General features: G+C 48.7%; 2 protein-coding genes across 2 annotated transcripts in view; one reads left to right on the top strand and one right to left on the bottom strand.

The window, feature by feature from the left end:
- Positions 1-5,130, bottom strand: part of CCDC142 (coiled-coil domain containing 142) — a 7,199-nt gene extending 2,069 nt beyond the window's left edge. The window contains exons 1-5 of the mRNA XM_003793465.3: positions 4,024-5,130; positions 3,666-3,752; positions 3,435-3,584; positions 3,172-3,302; positions 2,985-3,098 (exon numbers count right to left, since the gene is read on the bottom strand). Of these exons, the coding sequence (XP_003793513.1) occupies positions 2,985-3,098; positions 3,172-3,302; positions 3,435-3,584; positions 3,666-3,752; positions 4,024-5,074 (1,533 nt within the window). The 5' untranslated portion in view covers positions 5,075-5,130. The remainder of the gene's footprint in view (positions 1-2,984; positions 3,099-3,171; positions 3,303-3,434; positions 3,585-3,665; positions 3,753-4,023) is intronic.
- Positions 5,131-5,294: 164 nt separating this feature from the next.
- Positions 5,295-16,532, top strand: TTC31 (tetratricopeptide repeat domain 31). The gene is given in 14 exon segments (XM_003793374.3): positions 5,295-5,374; positions 5,529-5,617; positions 13,267-13,369; positions 13,491-13,714; positions 13,879-13,962; positions 14,344-14,400; positions 14,505-14,585; positions 14,694-14,888; positions 15,216-15,267; positions 15,351-15,441; positions 15,532-15,673; positions 15,886-15,987; positions 16,160-16,358; positions 16,361-16,532. Coding segments are annotated over 14 exon segments (1,536 nt in total). The 5' UTR covers positions 5,295-5,334; the 3' UTR covers positions 16,438-16,532.
- Positions 16,533-18,750: the final 2,218 nt, after the last annotated feature.

Here is an 18,750-nt window from a genome sequence, read left to right as displayed (position 1 = left end):
CCACCTTAGGTGTATGTGGCTGGCGCCTTAGCCGCTTGAGCCACAGGTGCCGAACTGAGGAAAGAAGAATTATAGCAACTTTCTGGTTATCATCTAGGAAAAGAAGGTAGGAAATGTATGTAGACCACGAGCAATAACAGTTTTAACATTCTGAAATTCAGGAACCTTTAGAACAGTCCTTACATTAAATATTCTTGACAGCCCACTTCAGAGCAATGTAAACCATAAAACGAGACAAGACTCATATGCTAGTTTTGTTTCTTTCTTTGGCTTGTTTGGTAGTTTTTGTTTTGGGAGGGAGATAACACAGCAATAGAGAGAGTTTCTGCTGTATACCTCATTTTGGAGGAGAGGAACCTCAATACATGGGGTTAATGGCAGAAAAAATTGATGTGAGGGAGCCTGAGGAGAGGAAAGGGGTAGGGGGGCAGGCATGGGGTAGAACCCATTTGACTTGTGGCATCTGACAACCTGTCTAAATCTAAGCTCTTCCCCTCTTCTCTAGCAATCCAGAACCCCTTCTCCTTCTGTATTAATAACAAGAAAATTACCCTTTGTCAATAAACATTTGTTAGGCACCTCTACCCTCAACAAACTGAGGGAATATAAGCTACATAATATGAGACAGTCTCTCTCTCTCCCTCACCTTACAGTCCAGCTGGAAAGAAAAATCACAATGCCTAACTCTTGTCATCCCAGTGCTGTATGTGCTGGAATACCCAGAGCAGAAGTTCAGTAGTACTATCACCAGGCAGACAAGCAAGTCATGTAGAGTGCTTTGCAGTGTTTGCTTCACTGTCCCTTTTGCTCTGTATTCACCTCACTATTAAGAACCTTATCACGGCTCCCTATCTGCCTTCCACCCTGCCCCTACAGCTAGATAAAATTTCCGTCACCATCTTCAGTGTCCCTTTCCTTTCTTACAGTTGCTCCACATCACTCATGAGACAAAGCCCCAAAACTGCACAGCCCCTGGGATGTGGCTCGTGTAGGGCTGGAGTTCAGTGCCCCCTACAGTTTGATGCCCACTTGCTTCGTCCTCCACACCCCACCTCAAGACATACACATGCACGGAAACTCTGCTCTAATCAGGCCATCTCTCCACTGCTCCCCCAAAGATCTATGAACTGCCCACCTCCAATAACCCTTCCTGCTCCTTTAAGGCTGCCCCGCCACAGGCCCTATATAAAGTCTTATGTAAACTACATACCACCATGGCCTTCCCTCCTCAGGGCTCCCACGACCATCATTATCTGCTCTACTCATGATACGTCTGCACTGGGGCACGCTGAGTTTAAGGAGATAGCAGTAAACTGAAGTATAAATGCCCAATAGGCAAATGCAGATGCTGGACAGTCAGAAGGGCTAAAGTGTGGAAGTTTACAGCACTAAGACCCTAAGTAAGCAGGAATGCAGAGAGAAAAGCAGGGAGTCAGGGATTGAACTCTACACCCAATACTCCTTTCAGAGTAAAGAGAATATTGGACAAGAAGAAAAAAAAAAGAGCAGATATCTTCCTTAGTAGGGGTAACGTGCAAAATGGGAGAAAATTAAAATAGAATTATTAACTTTATTCATAATTATAGAAGAAAAATCTTAAATAGCCAAGTATGGATGAAGGTAACCACTGTAAAAAAGGAATCAGAGGTGGGTGGGGGCAGACAGTGTTATTTTTTTATTAGAAGGGCTATAAAATTCTATTATCTTTTTTAAACTAGGGATGTGCATTACTTTAAAAAAAATACAAATTGACCTTTTTTTTCTGAGACAGGGTCTTGCTCTATCACCCATACTAGATGGCTGTGGCATTGTCATAGTTCACTGCAACCTCAAACTCCTGGGCTCAAGTGACCTTCCTGCCTCAGCCTCCCCAAGTGGCTGGGACTATAGGTATGAACCACCATGCTCATGCCAAATTAAACTTTTTTTTTTTTTTTTAGAGACAGAGTCTTACTTTATTGCCCTTGGTAGAATGCCATGGTGTCACAACTCACAGCAACCTCCAGCTCTTGGACTTAGGTGATTCTATTGCCTCAGCCTCCCGAGTAGCTGTGCTTGGCTATTTTTTTGTTGCAGTTTGGCCAGGTTTGAACCCACCACCCTCAGTATATGGGGCCGGCACCCTACTCACTGAGCCACAGGTGGCACCCCAAATTAAACTTTTCAAAGAGAGCAGAAGTGTACTGAAAACTGGCAAGAAAAGGGAAAGATGCAATTATTTATCTTTTTTTTTTTTGAGACAGAGTCTCACTATGTCACCCTCAGTAGAGTCCTGTAGCATCACAGCTCACAGCAACCTCAAACTCTTGGACTTAAGCAATTCTCTTGACTCCGCCTCCCAAATAGCTGAGACTACAGGCCCCTGCCACAACACCCAGCTATTTTTTGGTTGTAGTTGTCATTGTTGTTTGGCAGACCCACATACATTGCCAGCTCCAGTGTATGTGGCTAGCACCCTAGCTGCTAAGGTACAGGTGCTGAGCCACAATTATTTATCTTAATTCTTTTCTTTTCTTTCTTTTTTTTGGGGGGGGAACAAATAAAGGTCTGAAAAAAACTACTGTTTTGTTTTTTTCTTAATTTTACAGGAATAATCCAGCTAATAAATGAAAAAGGAAAGATAGACTTGGGAGGTCATCCCTTTGCAACCTCTAATGAAATAATGAATCTAGGCACTGATCAGCTGTTAACATACAAAACGAGTCTGACAGTGGAGGTGGGAAGCATATAGAGATGAAACAAAATTGACCATGAGTTGATAACTGTTTAAAGGCTTAGTGATGGGGCTTTATACTCTTCTCTCTATAATTGACTATATGTTTGAACTTTTCCATAGAAAAGTTCTAAATAAGGAGAACAAAAGATGAACCATGTAAGAAAAGATAAATTTAGTGGAGACTCCAAGGAGATCCTACTTTCCCCTTCCACAGTTGGGACACAACAGGGTCTTAAACTGCCAATGTCAGAGCCCCTATTCTCCTCACCTGGATTTGTGCAGCCAGCTTCTGGATCTCCAGGCCCAGTTGCTGCTCTACCTCCAGAGCCAAGCTTTCCTCTGAGGCCAGGCTAGAAAGAGTTTTTGCCTCTTGCAATAGAGGCTTTGGGTGGAAACAGGGAGTGAGTGCTCACCTCAGCCCATGCTGCTCCCTTCCCCACTCCCCAGCCACTCACAGGTAAGTCCTTTTGAATCAGAAGCAGGAGGGAACCTGGGGCCCATGCTGCCAAGTACTGCTGAGCTCTGCCCAAGAACCAGAGCAAGGTGGTATGCAGAGTACAGAGTCCCAGGGCAATGGGTGAAGGACCTGCGGAGGGGAGAAGCAGAGTGAGTAAGTAGGGGTCATGGAGTGCCTTTGGAAGAAGGTGGGCTTCAGAACAGGGTGAAGGCAAAAGGGATATGCTTAAATGTTCTTCTGTCCCAAAGCCCCTTGTCTTACCTAGAGGCTGACAGATGATCAGTGGTGACTTGGGTTCTCGAAGGGCATCCAAGAGAGGAGGAAAGATCTGTTGCAAAAGTTCAGCAGTACACGAGGACGAGGGAAGGCTGCTCTGATCCCCAAGACCTGATCCCAAGGCCTGGCAGAAACCTAAGGATGAGGATATAGTCTAGGCGGGGAAAGGCAATGTGGGGACTTGTTCCCCACCTCCCCATGTCCCTTCCTTCTCACCTTGGTCCCATCTCCAGATAAGAGACTGATGAAGTAGGCTGTGACACAAATAAGTCAGCTCCTTCTCACACTCTTGAGGCAGGGATGCTGGTGAGAGAAATGACTAGAGCCTGAAAAGAAGGCCTCACTTTCCACAACCCCTGCCCACTCGGTGATGGGAAGAGAGGGGAGGCTTCCTCCAAGACTCAAGACTGGAATGGAAAGTAAAACTTTGCCTTGAAAAGCCCAACAGCTACAGTCTAAACCCAGAAAGTGTTCGTTCTGATGGGCCTGCCTTTCCAGTCGGGTTCACAGATAAAGGGGCTGACTAGGGGGAAGGGAGAGACCCCAGCTTTCCCAAACTCAGGCCATCACTCACCCTGACCCAGTGCCTGACGGAGCTGTTGTGCTGCTTCCCTGGAGTCCCTCCAAGGTCCTAGGTTTAGGTCCAGACTCTGAGCGCAAGTTCCCCACAGCAGGGTCCAATATTGGCTCCACAGGGCTCCAGCCCCTCCAAGCCCCGGGCTACAGCCTGGTGAACCCGTCACCCTCTCCACCAGGCCCAGGATCCCTGGTAGCAGCTCCCGCTCCTCGTGGCACCACCTGTGGAGCTGGTCTCGCAATCCCGATTTCCTGAATGCTTCATCCAGCCGACTAGCCACCTGACAACCCCGCTCCCGCGTCAAGAGACCGAGCACACGGACCGGGGGGAAAGGGCGCGCAGCCCCTGGGACGTGGCTCATGGCTTTTCCCTGCAGCCTGTGGTAGGCGGGAAGTGCTAGCAACAGGTCGGCGAGTTGGGACGACAGGCCTGGGCTGGCGGGCTCCCGTCCCAGAGCGCGAAACTCCATCTCGATGGCAGCATCCAGGCGTTGCGCAGCTAGTCCGATGGGGCGCGCCAGAAGTAGCGGCTCCAGAGGCTCCTGAAGGCCGATGCCTCGGACAGACCCTCCGGAAGGGTGCAGCTGCAGGTCGTGGCACAGGTGGGACAAGGAACTAGGGCCGCAGGACCGTAAGCCCAGACTCGGGGTCCTCAGGAGACGCACTGCCGCCTGTAGGAGGCGGGCGTAGTCCCGGGCTTGGAGGAGCTGCTGTCGCTCCTGGTACAGCCGCAGCAACACAGCCCGGAGACGCTGTAGCGAGGGAGGGATCGGGCTGCTCACTACGGGTTCTCCCCTCCAGTCAGTAGCATCAGCCTCGTAGTCCTCCCCTAAGTCCTCCAGGAACCACGGCTTCCCTCCTGGAGCCCCGCCGGGCCGTGGGTCCAGGCAAGCGATGCTTCTGGCAACCGGTAGCCTTGGCCAGCCACGGAGAGCGTCCGCCCGCCTTCCTTCCCCCGGCCCCTCCCCAGCGCCCGCGGGTTGCACCCACAGCGGGGAAACCGTAGCGAGTGGAGGCAGAGGGCCACCAGAGCGAAATGTGTGGGCCATGGGGCGGCGAATCCAGGACGAACCCAACGGTTCCCACTTCCCGGTTTGCCCCAACGCCCTCGGTAGCCGGAACTCCGCCCCATCCCTAGGACTGTCATCACTTGCCCGGGAGCCTCGGGAACCCTCTTGGACTCTCTGGCGCTCCGTAATTGAAGGCTTCAGCCCCTAACAAAGATGGCTGCCTACCCTGCCCTACCCCGCCCTTTGGCCGATATCAAATACTAGACTATCTTTCACTTTCGGGTCACTGTTAACCGAAGATGGAGCCGACTCCGAAGACTGTAGGGCGAATCAACCTAGGTGAGACGGAAGGGGGGGCCAGGCGGGCAGAAGGAGTGCCATTTGGGTCTGCCTGTAGTCTGAACGTTCTCAGGATTTAATGCTTCAGGCGGACTGCGAAGAGCTCCGGCCTATCCCAAGCCTCCTGACGCGACACAGTCTTCCTTTCCTGTAGACTGCCCTCTGCGATCTGGGTGCCCGCTGGAGGTCGCTGCTGTACCCAAACTCTGCAAGGAGTTCGGTCCCGAGGACTACGGCGAAGAGGTAAAAAAGAAGCTTTCAGTTTCTCCGGATCCCGCCCATCTAGGTCACGCCCCTTTTCAATCAGCTATGTAGAGACCACAGACTGGCCTGCGCAGAGCGCAGGCTCTGCTTTCCGGACTTGAGGAACACGTAGCCTCCGGCTGTGTACCTGAGCGTCTTAGGCAAATGAGGGGCGGAATCAGGCAAGACAATCCTGCGGTAGCAAATGTTTGAAGTAGGCCGAACTAAGCAGACAAGGGTTTCTGAGTTAAGGATTGGGGAGTGGGTACGAGTTCCTTGGGGAAAGATAGAAGACGAAGGGGACAGCGTGAACAAAAATGCTAAAGCCAGAAAAAGTTAAGAGAACTTCACTAAAGTGAGACCAGAGTGGAAAGTTTTCTTGGAACAGTAAAAGACTGGGGCGAGAGAGAAGGAAGCAAGGGGCTGGAAGGCCTTGGCTGGCACGGAAATTTGAATGTCCTCTAGTAGGCAACAGGTTGTTGAGAGAGGCACAAGATCAGATTTGGGAGTATTCAGAATCTATACTTCCAACTACTTCGCTGTCATCCCTAGAACCTCAAACTCGACAAGTCCAAAAGTTATTATAATTTATCAAGTTGACAAATTGGTTACTTTTCCTTTAATCCCAAATCTGATTAATAATACAAACTTCTATTTTATTTTATTTTTTTAGAGACAGAGTCTCACTTTGTTGCCCTCAGTAGAGTGCCATGGCGTCACAGCTCACAGCAACCTCCAACTCCTGGGCTTAGTCAATTCTCTTGCCTCAGCCTCCCAAGTAGCTGGGACCACAGGCACCCACGACAACGCCTGGCTATTTTTTGTTGCAGTTTGGCCAGGGCCAGGTTTAAACCCACCACCCTCAATATATGGGGCTGGCGCCCTAATCACTGAGCCACAGGCACCACCCTCTGTCTAGTTTCTTAATTGAGAAATCTGAGAATCAGTTCTTTCCTTCCTCCCTCCTTCCTTCCCTTCCTTCCTTCTTTTCCTTCCTTTCTTACGGTCTCACTCAGTTGCCCTGAGTAGAGTAGGTGGCATCATAGCTCACAGCAACTTCAAATACTTGGGCTTAAGTGATGCTCTTGCCTTAGCCTCCTGAGTAGTTGGGACTACAGGCACTGGCCACAACCACAGCTATTTTTAGAGACCAGATCTCCCTCTTGCCCAGGCTGGTCCCTATCTCTTGAGCTCAGGTGATCCATGTGCCTCAACTTTTCAGACTGCTAGGATTACAGGCCTGGAATAATTTTTTTTTTTCTGAGACAGAGTCTCACTATTGCCCCAGGCAAGAGTGCATTGGCATCAGCCTAGCTCACAGCAGCCTCCAATTCCTGGGTTCAAGTCATCTACCTGGTTCAGCCTCCCCAGTAGGTGAGACTACAGGCACCCACCACACTGGGCTACTTTTTCTAGTTTTAGTAGAGATGGGATCTCAAGTATCTTGCTTTGCTCAGGTTGGTCTTGAACTCCTTACCTCAAGTGATCCTCCCACCCCTGCCTCCCAGAGTGCTAGGATTGCAAGTGTGAGCCCCCATGTAGGCCTAAAATCTACTTCTGAAATGTCTGTTGAAAGAAACCCTTCATTTCTATTCCTGCTCTTATAATTCAGGGACTCTTTCCCTCTGACTTGAACAGTTGCAATGGTCTGCTAACTAAACATTCCATCTCCACATCACCTTGTAATCCTAGCACTCTGGGAGGCCAAGGCAGATTGATCACCTGAGCTCAGGAGTTGGAGAACAGCTGGGCATGGTGGTCGGCACCTGCAGTCTCAGCTACTCAAGAGGCTGAGGGAGAAGGATTGCTTGAGCCCAAGAGTTTGAGATTGCTGTCAGCTATGATGTTACGGCACTCTAGCCTAGGACAACAGCAAGACTCTGTCTCTAAATACATATATGCACAAACAAACAAACATTCTGTCTATAATCTCATCTCTTAGTACTATTTTTCATTTTTTCTTTCTTTTTTTTTTTTTGACGGAGTCTCTAGCTGTTGCCTTGGGTAGAGTGCTGTGGTGTCACAGCTTACAGCAACCTCAAACTCTTGGGCTTACGTGAGTCTCTTGCCTCAGCCTCCCAAATAGCTGGGACTACAGGCGTCCAACACAACACCTGGCTATTATTTTTTTTCTTCCAGTTGTCATTGCTGTTTTAGCTGGCCCAGTCTGGGGTTTGAACCCTCAGCCTCTGTGTATGTGGCCAGTGCCCTACCCACTGAGCTACAGGCGCCGTCCTTAGCACTATTTCATATGAATGTTTCACTGCCCAGGTAAAGTCCACTCCCATCACTGATAAGATGAAGTCTATATTCCAGACAGGTGCAGTAGTTTATGCCTATAATCCAAACACTTTGGGGGGGCCTATGCAGGAAGATCACTTGAGCCCAGGAATTTGAGACCAGCATGGGCAACAGAGAAAACCCCTTCTCTACAAAAAAATTTTAAAAATTATATAGGTATCACAGTGTACAGCACACCTCTTAGGGGTGGGACAGAATTATAAGAGGAACTTTAACAAATGCAATCACTGTTACCTAATTCTTTGTACACTCAATGAATCCCAAACAATTAAAAAAATTATCCAGGTATACCAGCCTGAGCAAGAGTGAGACCCGGTCTCTAAAAATAGGCATTGTGGCAGGCACTGTACTCCTAGCTACTCGGGAGGTGGAGGCAAGAGGATCACTTGAGCCCAAGAGTTTGGGGTGCTGTGAGCTATGACCGCCATAACACTCTACCAAGAGCAACAAAGTGAGACTCAGTCTCAAAAAAAGGAAAAAATATCCAGGTATAGTGGAATGTGCCTATCATCTTAGCTATTCAGGAGACTGAGGAGGAGGATTGCTTAAGCCCAGAAATTCAGGGTTACGATTGTGCCACCGTACTTCACCTGGGCACCAAAGCAAGACCTTTTCTCTTAAAAAATAAAAATAAAAAATAGAAAAGAAAACATAAAGTTCATAGTCAATAAGTCATATGAGTTTCTTCAAACATAGTTCTTGGCTCTGTCTCTACCACAATAGCCTCTGCACCAATCTCGTTGATCACTCCCCACACACTTACTGAACACCAAGTGTGTACAAGACACTTGTAGGGACTGGAAAGGCAGCAGTAAATGAAACAGGCAAAAATCCTTCTACTTAATAAATTCTGTCAAGTTGCTTAATTGAGAAATGAAGTGAAATGTTCCACTTCGCCCTTAATGTTTTTTTTTTTTTTTTGAGACAGAGCCTCAAGCTGTCCCCTGGGTAGAGTGCCGTGGCATTACAGCTCACAGCAACCTCCAACTCCTGGGCTCAAGTGAGTCTCCTGCCTCCGCCTCCCAAGTAGCTGGGACCACAGGTGCCCGTCACAACGCCCGGCTATTTTTTGGTTGCAGCTGTCATTGTTGTTTGGCGGGTCCAGGCTGGGGATTCGAACCCGCCACCTTAGGTGTACGTGGCTGGCGCCCTAGCTGGGTGAGCTATAGGCGCCGAGCCGTTACTGTTTTTTAATGTAAATGTTTATTACTGTTTTTTAAAGTGACTACCTCCACTAGTCAGTTGTCAAATATTAGAAGTGCCAAAAAAAAGTAAGGAGGAGGATAGAGAGGGTTGAACAGAGTTGAGAGGTTTCTCCTTTTAAAAGGGGTGATCAGGCCAGGAGCAGTGGCTCAGGCCTGTAATCCTAGCACCTCTGGGAGGCCAAGGCTGGTGGATTCCTTGAGCTCAGGAGTTTAAGACTGGGAGGCTGAGTTGGGTGGAATGCTTGAGCTCAAGAGTTCAAGACCAGCCAGAGCAAGAGTGAGACCCCCCTCTCTATAAATAGAAAATACTTTATATTGTAGTAGGCATCTGTAGTCTCAGGCTAGAGAGACTAGAGGATTGCTTGAGCCCAAGAGTTTGTACCCAGTAGCGAGGGAAGATAAATTTAGTGGAGACTCCAAGGAGATCCTACTTTCCCCTTTTTGAGGTTGCTGTGAGCTTTGATGATGCCCTGGCACTCAACCCCAGGTGACACTCTGTCTCAAAAAAATAAATAAATAGCCGAGTGTGTTGGCTTACACCTGTAATCCCAGCACTTGCGAGGCTGAGGTGGATAGATTGCCAGAGCTCACAGGTTTGAGACCAGCCTGAGCCAGAGCAAGACCTCATCTCTAAAAATAAGTGGCTGTTGTGGTGGGTGTCTGCAGTCCCAACTACTTGGGAGGCTGAGGCAAGAGAATTGCTTACGCCCAGGAGTTTGAGATTGCTGTGAGCTACGATGCCACGGTACTCTACCAAGGGTGACAAAGTGAGACTCTGTCTCAATAAATAAATTAATTAATTTAATTAAATTTTTAAAAAGAGTGATCAGACAAGGCCTCCCTTGTGAAGGTGACATTTAAGCAGAGACCTAAAGAGGACAAAGGAGCAAATCAATCACTGAGGAAATAGCACTCCAGGCAGAGGAAATAACAAGTGCAGAAGCTCTGAGATGGGAGCACTGTTGGTATGTTGTAGGAACTTGAAAGGATACCACAGTGGGTGGAGAAGGGTGATAAGAAGGTGGGAGAAGATTCACAAAGATATTAGGGGACCAGATTAAGTTTGGCCACGTAATGAACTGAGAGAGTGGCATAAACTATGTTTTGGGAGACATAGGAGAAGGTCAGTGGAGTCCTTTTTCTTTTTTTTTCCTAAGATGGCTGGATTGGTTTGAGTAACAGGAGAGAGTCTGAAGATGTAGAAAAGATAGTAAATGCAGTGTCTAAAAAGGCAGTCACCATACATAGGGGAAATGGGAAACTGTAGCATAATGTACCTTTATTTAAAAAATATTCATTACAAAATTTTACAAAGTGTTTACAAAGTATTCTCTATGTGTTGGCCACCTCTTTCTATACATAGAGGAAGTCTTCTGTCTTACTCATGGCAAATATGCTCCAAGATATCTGTTGTTATGTAATTTTTCCTGTGTGTGGCAACTTGTAGGACATCCTGTACATTTGAGTGGCACATCCTGGGGAGGCTACCTAAGATGGGGCCAAGACACGCATTATTTATGCTTAAGTTCCAGTTAAGAAGTTGAAACAAGCCAAACAGAAATTGAATTTAAGAATAAGACTGATGAGAGTACCCAGCAGTATAAATGAAGATGTTGCTGAGTCAGGACTACTCTGCCCGAGGCAGGGGTGGTGGTGCGGATCTAAAATTGTTTAGAAAGTTGAGTATATTTCAGTGATCTGAAATCCTATCTACATTATTATTTTAGTATCTTTAGTATCTAAGTTTGTGGCTTTTAACTCCACAAGTCCATTCTTTGTTTACTATATGGCCAAACTTTTTTTTTTTTTGAGACAGAGTTTCACTGTGTTGCCCTTGGTAGAGTGCCATGGCATCACAGCTCACAGCAACCTGAAACTCTTGGGCTTAAGTGATTCTCTTGCCTCAGCCTCCCAAGTAGCTGGGACCATAGGTGCCTGCCACAACGCCCAGCTATTTTTGTTTTTTGTTGCAGTTGTCATTGTTGTTTAGCTGGCCCAGGCAAGGTTTGAACCTGTCAGCCTCAGTGTATGTGGCTGCTATGGGTGCCGAGCTTCAAACTCTTTTTTTTTGAGACAGAGTCTCACTTTGTTGCCCTTGGTAGAGTGCTGTGGCTTCATAAATCACAGCAACCTCAGATTCTTGGGCTCAAGTGATCCCCTTGCCTCAGCCTCCTGAGTATCTGGGACTAGAGGCACCTGCCACAATGCCCAGCTATATATATATTCTTTTAAAGACAAGGTCTATGGTGGCACCTGTGGCTCATTGGGTAGGGCGCCGGCCCCATATACTAAGGGTGGCAGGTTTGAACCCTGCCCTGGCCAAACTGCAACAAAAAAATAGGCATTGTGGTGGGTACCTATAGTCCTAGCTAGCTACTCAGGAGGCTGAGACAAGAGAATCACCTATGCCCAGGAGTTGGAGGTTGCTATGAGCTATGATGCCATGCTGCTCTACTGAGGGTGATAAAGTGAGAGGCTATCTCTACAAAAAAAAAAAAAAACGAGGTCTCGCTCTTGGTCAGGCTGGCCTGGAACTCATGAGCTTATATAGTCCATCTGCCTCGGCCTCCCAGAGTGCTGGGATTACAGGCATGAGCTACCGCACCCAGCCTTCTATGGCCAAACTTGATATGGCCCTAATATATTTATGAACCTTCTCCCACCTGCTTGTCACCCCCCTCTAGCCATAGTGGTGCCTAAAATGTCTCAGTCAGTCCTGCTCTGTTTAGGTCTGATTAGACCACATAGGGTGTGATCGTTACTATTCTTTCAAACTTAAATTCACAGAGGAGACAACTCTCATCAGAATCACAAAATGTGTGGACCAGGCCTTCAAGAGTCATGCCTCATTTTTTAAATGAGGAGGAGTCCAAAGAGACCCCCTTCAAGACTGGTCCCAAATCAGCCAAGCAGAGTCAAAACTATGCAAAGTGGCTCTACTCCAGCACAGTACACTTTCCAGTTCCATGCCGACTTGCTAATTAAGAAAGCAATCAGGAGCAATGAACAATAAGGCGCTAAATTGTGTAGCACAGACTCTGTGGGTACTGCTTGTTTGAGAGGAGGCAGAGATAATTGGAGATGAAAGGGTCTGGGAAGACTTTGAGGGGAGCGAGAGTTTGGGTGTTTTTTTGGGGGGGAGACAGTCACACTATGTTGCCCTCAGTAGAGTGCTGTAGCATCACAGCTCACAGCAACCTCTAACTCTTGGGCTTAAGCAATTCTCTTGCCTCAGCCTCCCAAGCAGCTAGGACTACAGGCTCCTGCCACAACACCTGGCTACATTTTTGTTGTAGTTGTTATTGTTTAGCAGGCCTGGGTGGGGTTCAAACCTGCCAGCCCTGGTATATGTGGCTGGCACCCTAACCACTAAGCTATGGGCACCGAACCAGGATATTGAATTTGAACTGGACTTTGAAAATGAGACAAGATGTGGTGAGAAAGAGGCTCAAAGCCCAGAGGGAGTGGAGAACAGCTGAGGGAAGGCCCCAAGGCTGGAGGGGCCTGGTGGCAGAGGGAGGACAGTGGCTAATCAGAGGAAGATTGCAAGGGAGGATTGGAAAGGTCATCCAGAAAGCCTTTTGGAAGGTTCCAAATCTTAGGCTAAGAAGCTAGATTCAGGCACTAGGGGATTACTGGACGTTTTTGAATAAAGGAATAACTTCTGAGAGCTCAATTTAGGGAGAATCAGAAGAAGTACAGGGGAGAGGCCAGACAGGAGCTGTTGTACTTGTTTAGGTGTGAGGTAGCTTCAGGGTGGGTTATATGGGGGTATTCAAATTGCAGGATAGGACAGGAGCCTAACTGGAAGAGAAGGTAAGAGGGTTCCATTCCAGGGGGCTTAGTGGGGCTGACCTAGGGGCAGGTCAAGGGGAAAAGATCCTGCGTGGTAGAGAAGGCTAGGCTGCAAGCCATCCTCAATCCTTGGGTAAGTAAGAAGAGCACTGAAGGAAGGCAATATACCACAGAAGCCAGGGGCAGCAGGTTTTGAGGTGCCGAGCAGGAAGAGGACAGAGCCAGTGAGAGGCTATGGCCTAGGTGGCTGGTTTGTGGCTGCCATGGTAGGCAGGTCAAGCTGGCCAAGCCCTTGCTGTCTCCCAGAGCTCCCCCCAACACCAGCCTCCCCTCCCCTCCCCCTCCCAGGACATAGAGCATTTTCTTGGACGGCTTATGAAGAGTGATCCCCAGGGCCTTCACCGGATCCATGTGGATGGGAGCAGTAGGCGGCTGCAGCTGTGGCACCATGGTGGGGAATGCAGGAGCTGGACCCAGGGATCGAGGCTGGTACCCTGGGGAGGGACTGACCGGCAGAGGCTCCTCTGTCTCACGTTTTACTTTCCTTCCTGTCTCTTTTTTCCTCCTGACAGATTACCTCCTGGACCATTTCAGTGATGAAGAAACGACTGGACAGAGTAACAATGGCAAGAGGGCTGAGAGACTGGCCACATACTGTGGTCTCCGCAAGTCCTTCCTGTACCCTTCCCAAGGACCTGAGTCCTCCTGTCAAATCCCCTCTGCCTCAGCCTTTTCCTGTGCCCCAGACAGCCTGCTTCAGGTAGCCCTGCCCCAGAAGCTCCTGGTGACTGAGGAGGTGAGACTGTCAGAAATGTTCTTTCCGTCCCTGTATTCCCATCTTTATATTCTCCCCTAACCTGTACTTTTCATGACGCTTCTATACTGCTTGCCCCCTTTCATGTTTGATTTCCTTCTCCGTCTCTCTTTCTCTTTTCCTTTCACCTGCTTTTCTTCCTCTAGGAAGCCAACCGTCTGGCAGAGGAGCTGGTGGCTGAGGAAGAGCGCATGAAACAGAAAACAGAGAAGAAACGACTCAAGAAGAAGGTGGCTGGAGGGTGGAGAGAGAGGAGCCAAAGGGATTGATTAGGGTGGAGGGAAGAGAAAGCTTTGTGAGAACAGGAGAGAGCTCAAGGTGGTCTGGAGTGGATCACTTGCCAGGAGCTCATGGACTCAGGGAGCTCTCAGAGGCCATCTGGGGCAGTGACTCTGGAATCCTACTGTACTGCCTGGTTGGACTCTGCCCCCTTTCTGTGAGGCCTCTGGCTGGTGCTTCTCTTTTCTGCTTTTTACTTATAAAATGAAGATAATAATGCCTAACCTGTAGAATGTCAGGGATTAAATGAGATAGCACATGCAAACTCTTACCCAACAGGACAGTATAGAGTAGGCCCTTAAAATAGATCATCATCATCATTGTTATTGCAGCGTCAAAAAGAACGAAAGCGACAGGAACGCTTGGAGCAGGATTGTGGGGAGTCCAAGGTGAGTGTCTATAAGCAGGTACTAAGAGCACCAAGTGCCAGGAAGGTGAGCTAAAAGCAGCTCAAGTCAATGCTCCACTCTGTACATGTCCATCTTCCCACCAGGCCAAGGCTACCACAGATGGGGATGAGAGCCTTCCTTGTAGCTCTGGGAACCCAGCTGTGGGACAGTGTAATGAGGAAGAGGTGAGAGCCACTTTATTTCCCTTTTTGGTCTCTGCCTACCATCTCTTCTTCCTATTCTAGGATGTACTTCATCCACATTAGTTCCCTAACTTTCCTTTTTGCCCACAGGACTCACTGGATCTTTCTAGCACTTTCGTGTCTCTGGCTTTGCGGAAAGTTGGAGATCGGCTCCCCAGTACCCGCAGAGAGAAGAGACTAAGCCAGAAGGCCCAAGGCAGGGGCCCAGGCCCTCAGGAGAAGATGGATCAAGAGGAAGGGAGCCTTCCAAAAGAGGAGAGGCCTGGGCAGAGTCCTAAGGCACAGGTAGGGTTGGCAGAAGAACCTGGCTAAGCTAGAAGCAATAGAAGGGGCACCAGAAAGCACTAGGAAGACACATGATCCAAGGGTTGAGGGGTGTGCTCAATAGGAATTTTCTGGCCCTAGAGCCAAGATACCTGGGGTCAGTTTCTATCATTGTCACCATGACCTAGAGTTTCCTCTGTAGGAAGACAGGGCTAATATCATCTTGCTGGGCTGACATGAGAATTACGTGAGTTGGATGATACTAACTGCAATGTTATCTGTTTGAACGAGAAGGATTTGGGGGCACTGAGGCCTCGAAGCCTGCTTGACTCTGCTCCCCGTCCTCAGGCATCTCCAGAACTTCTAGGAGCTGCCTTACAGCAGAGCCAGGAACTGGCAAGTGAGATCCTTTCTCTCTCCCTCCTCACCCTACCCTCCCTAGAGTAGCCCCATCTGAATCTTGTCACCCTCTCTCCTTTCCAGAGTTGGGTACCAGCTTTGCTCAGAATGGTTTCTACCATGAAGCTGTGGTCCTCTTCACACAGGCCTTAAAGCTCAACCCGCAGGACCACCGGTAGGTGGGGGCTTGGCCACTATGCTGAAAGGTCAGGACAAGGCAGGGTGTTGAGGACTCTGACATTTGGACACCTTCCATCTTTTTCAGGTTATTTGGAAATCGTTCCTTTTGCCACGAGCGGCTGGGTCAGCCAATATGGGCCCTGGCTGATGCCCAGGTGGCCCTCACCCTAAGGCCTGGCTGGCCCCGGGGCCTGTTCCGTTTGGGCAAGGCCTTGATGGGACTACAGGTAATGGGTCTGACTCTGGAAACAGAGGAGGTTTCGGTGGGATGGGGTGGGGAGTGGATCTGCACTGATATTTTCCAAATGAGCTTCTAGTACCATCGCATCACAATGGCAGTGGTACTAGGAGCAGGGCCAGTTTGGGGAAGGGAGTATTTTAAGCTTCTTGACCTCCTGATACCTGCACTTTCCTCTCTCTAATCCCTCTGGAAACAAAGCGCTTTCAGGAGGCAGCTGCTGTGTTCCAGGAAACACTAAGAGGTGGGCCCCAGCCTGACGCAGCCCGGGAGCTCCACTCTTGCCTTCTCCAGCTCACTCTGGTAAGGGAGCCAGGCCCCTCTCATGCTGAGAGCACCTGGGACAATGGGCTGAGACTGCAGTGCTAAGGGGCACTATCTTCTCCTCAGAAGGGTAAGGGGACAGGAACAGGTGGGATGAGGGGCCTGAGTGGTGCTGTTTAAAAGGCGTATCGGGTGCTCCCCCCTCTCTCAGCAGGATCAGCGAGGAGGAATCTGTACACCACTTCCACCTGCCAATGTTGAGCTGGGAGCCTCAGGTCTGCTGCCTCTAAGTTGCCTGCCACGCACTGCTCGAGGGGCTTCTGCCCATCTGTCTCCACCCTTGCATTATTCCCCATGTCACCTGAGCCATCCCAATGGGCCCCTCCCTCAGATTCAGAATAGAAGACCCCACTTCTCCATCTCCAGGACCCTTCAAAGAGCTGGTGCATCCTGGGACTTGGGCCCAAGCATCTACCTCAGGCCAGGTGAAGAAGGACCTGACTCTCTTAGGGAAAAGCCATGTGTACATCCCAAAGGGATGGGGACACTGTGTGGTGACAGTTCACTGTGTATTTTGAGACCTTGTGCTCCAAATCCATAGTTGAGGGCCCTTGGGGCAAACATTCCTCTTGCCATGGAGAACTGCCTTAGGAGAGAAAGGAGCCCCATGTCCACTGAACATCCTTTTTGTGGTTCTCAAGTAGATGGCTGCTTCTGCAGGCAGTAAGGAAAAAAATAAATCTACCAAGTCTCAAGAAGGAAACTTCAGAAGTCCAGGCTTTTAGACTACAGCACAGCCACCAAGAAGGCACCTGGGGAGTGCTCTGCCTCTTGGCCCTCAAGTACTCCTTTATAGCTAGAGCTCTGTGCTCAGGAATGAGGTCACAGCAATGAGACCTGTATCTCCCCTTGCAACATGGTGGACACTCACTTCTTCCTGAGCCCAGTTCTTGCCCTGTTTTCTCTATAGGACCCAGTTTGCTCCTGGAACCTCCTGCCCTCTTTCCTGTCCACATTGGCATGCACACTCGGACCTTTCCTTTGTCCAGTGCTCTGATGCTCATCTCCTCCCACTGTTAGAGAAATCATGAAGGGTTTGCATTTGTGAAGTCTCTTACCAGATCCTACCTGAAGGTGGCAGGGCCATACTTCTCCACATTCCCAACTGCTAGGTTCTGGTTGGCACTCAGGCTACTGCTACCTTGACCACTCTCTTTCTCTGCCCCAGCACTGGGCATTGTAATCAGCCTTTCCACATGTGAATTTACTCAGTTTTTCACCAAGGGTCACTGCCCCAAAGTGACCTATTTCCTATGTAAGAATCATGACCTTTTGATTTCTCCTCTAAGATCCTGGCAACTCCCCCTGGCTTACTCCTCCTGGGACTCTCAGCCCATTTAAGTATGGATCTGCAGGGCGGCACCTGTCGCTCAGTGAGTAGGGTGCTGGCCCCATATACTGAGGGTGGCAGGTTCAAACTCGGCCCCAGCCCAACTGCAACAACAACAACAACAACAAAAATAGCTGGGCAGCTGTAGTCCCAGCTGCTTGGGAGGCTGAGGCAAGAGAATCACCTAAACCCAAGAGCTAGAGGTTGTGGGTGAGCTATGATGCTACAGCACTCTACAGAGGGTGATAAAGTAAGACTCTGTCTCTTAAAAAAAAAAAAGTATGGATCTGCAGAGGACTTTTATCCTCCTTCCATACCTTTTACAGATGAGCCATTCATCTAGCTGACCTATGGGTATTGCTCAATATTGTTCACATCTGGAGCAAGATGTTGAAACATCTTTAACACAAAAATTTTCCCAAATGTTTTTATAGTTTTATGGTTTAAGCCCCTTAAATACTGCATAGCAGCTTGGCACCTCTGGCTCAAGCGGCTAAGGCGCCAGCCACACACCTGAACTGGCGGGTTTGAATCCAGCCCAAGCCCACCAAACAACAGTGATGGCTGCAACCAAAAATAGTCGGGCGTTGTGGTGGGCACCTGTAGTCCCAGCTACTTGGGAGGCAGAGACAGGAGAATCGCTTGAGCCCAGGAGTTGGAGGTTTCTGTGAGCTGTGATGCTATGACACTCTACCTAGGGCAACAGCTTGAGGTTCTGTGTCAAAAAAAAGAAAAACTTTTATATATATAAAAGTATATATATATATGTATAAGTATATATATATATATGCTGCATAGCAGGATGAAGTCTACCATTACTAAATGAGTCACCTTAGACAAGTCTCTCAACATCTAAGCCTCAATTCCCTCATATGTAAAAATGAGGGTAATCCCTATCTCACAGGGCTGTTGTGAGAATTAAAAGAGAAAGTATGAGGAAATACCTATCAAGTGCCTGGTACATAGTGGGTGCCAAATAAACCAATTTTTATTTGCAGCTGTCCTACATATTTGTGCTTCCCATAGTGGGAAGAGAGAGGTATGAGTGAATTACTGCTTAACTTCACAAAATCCAGAGTTCCTGTAACTGTCATTCTCAGGTGTGGTCTCTGGACCAACATCATCTGGCACCACCCAAGAACTTCTTATAAATGCACATTCTCAGGCCACACCACCCTAATTTAAAAACATTGGGGGAGGGGCCCAGCAATTTGTTTTTCAATAAGCCCTCTGGTGCACACTGTCCTAGAGCCTAGCAGCAGCCAGCGTCCATTCAGAGGCCACTTTGGTGGGACAGAGTTGAGTTTTGTTAATCTAAGTCTAGACTACAAGAGACAGAAGTGCTAGCTGGGCTAGAATGTAGGAAACCTCACGTGGGGGGGATTATAATTCAGGACCTACCCTCTTAACTA

This window comes from Otolemur garnettii, unplaced genomic scaffold (assembly GCF_000181295.1).
Source record: "Otolemur garnettii isolate 467f Iridium unplaced genomic scaffold, OtoGar3 scaffold00068, whole genome shotgun sequence".
NCBI lineage: Eukaryota > Metazoa > Chordata > Mammalia > Primates > Galagidae > Otolemur > Otolemur garnettii.
This window is presented reverse-complemented; position numbering and strand designations above follow the sequence as displayed.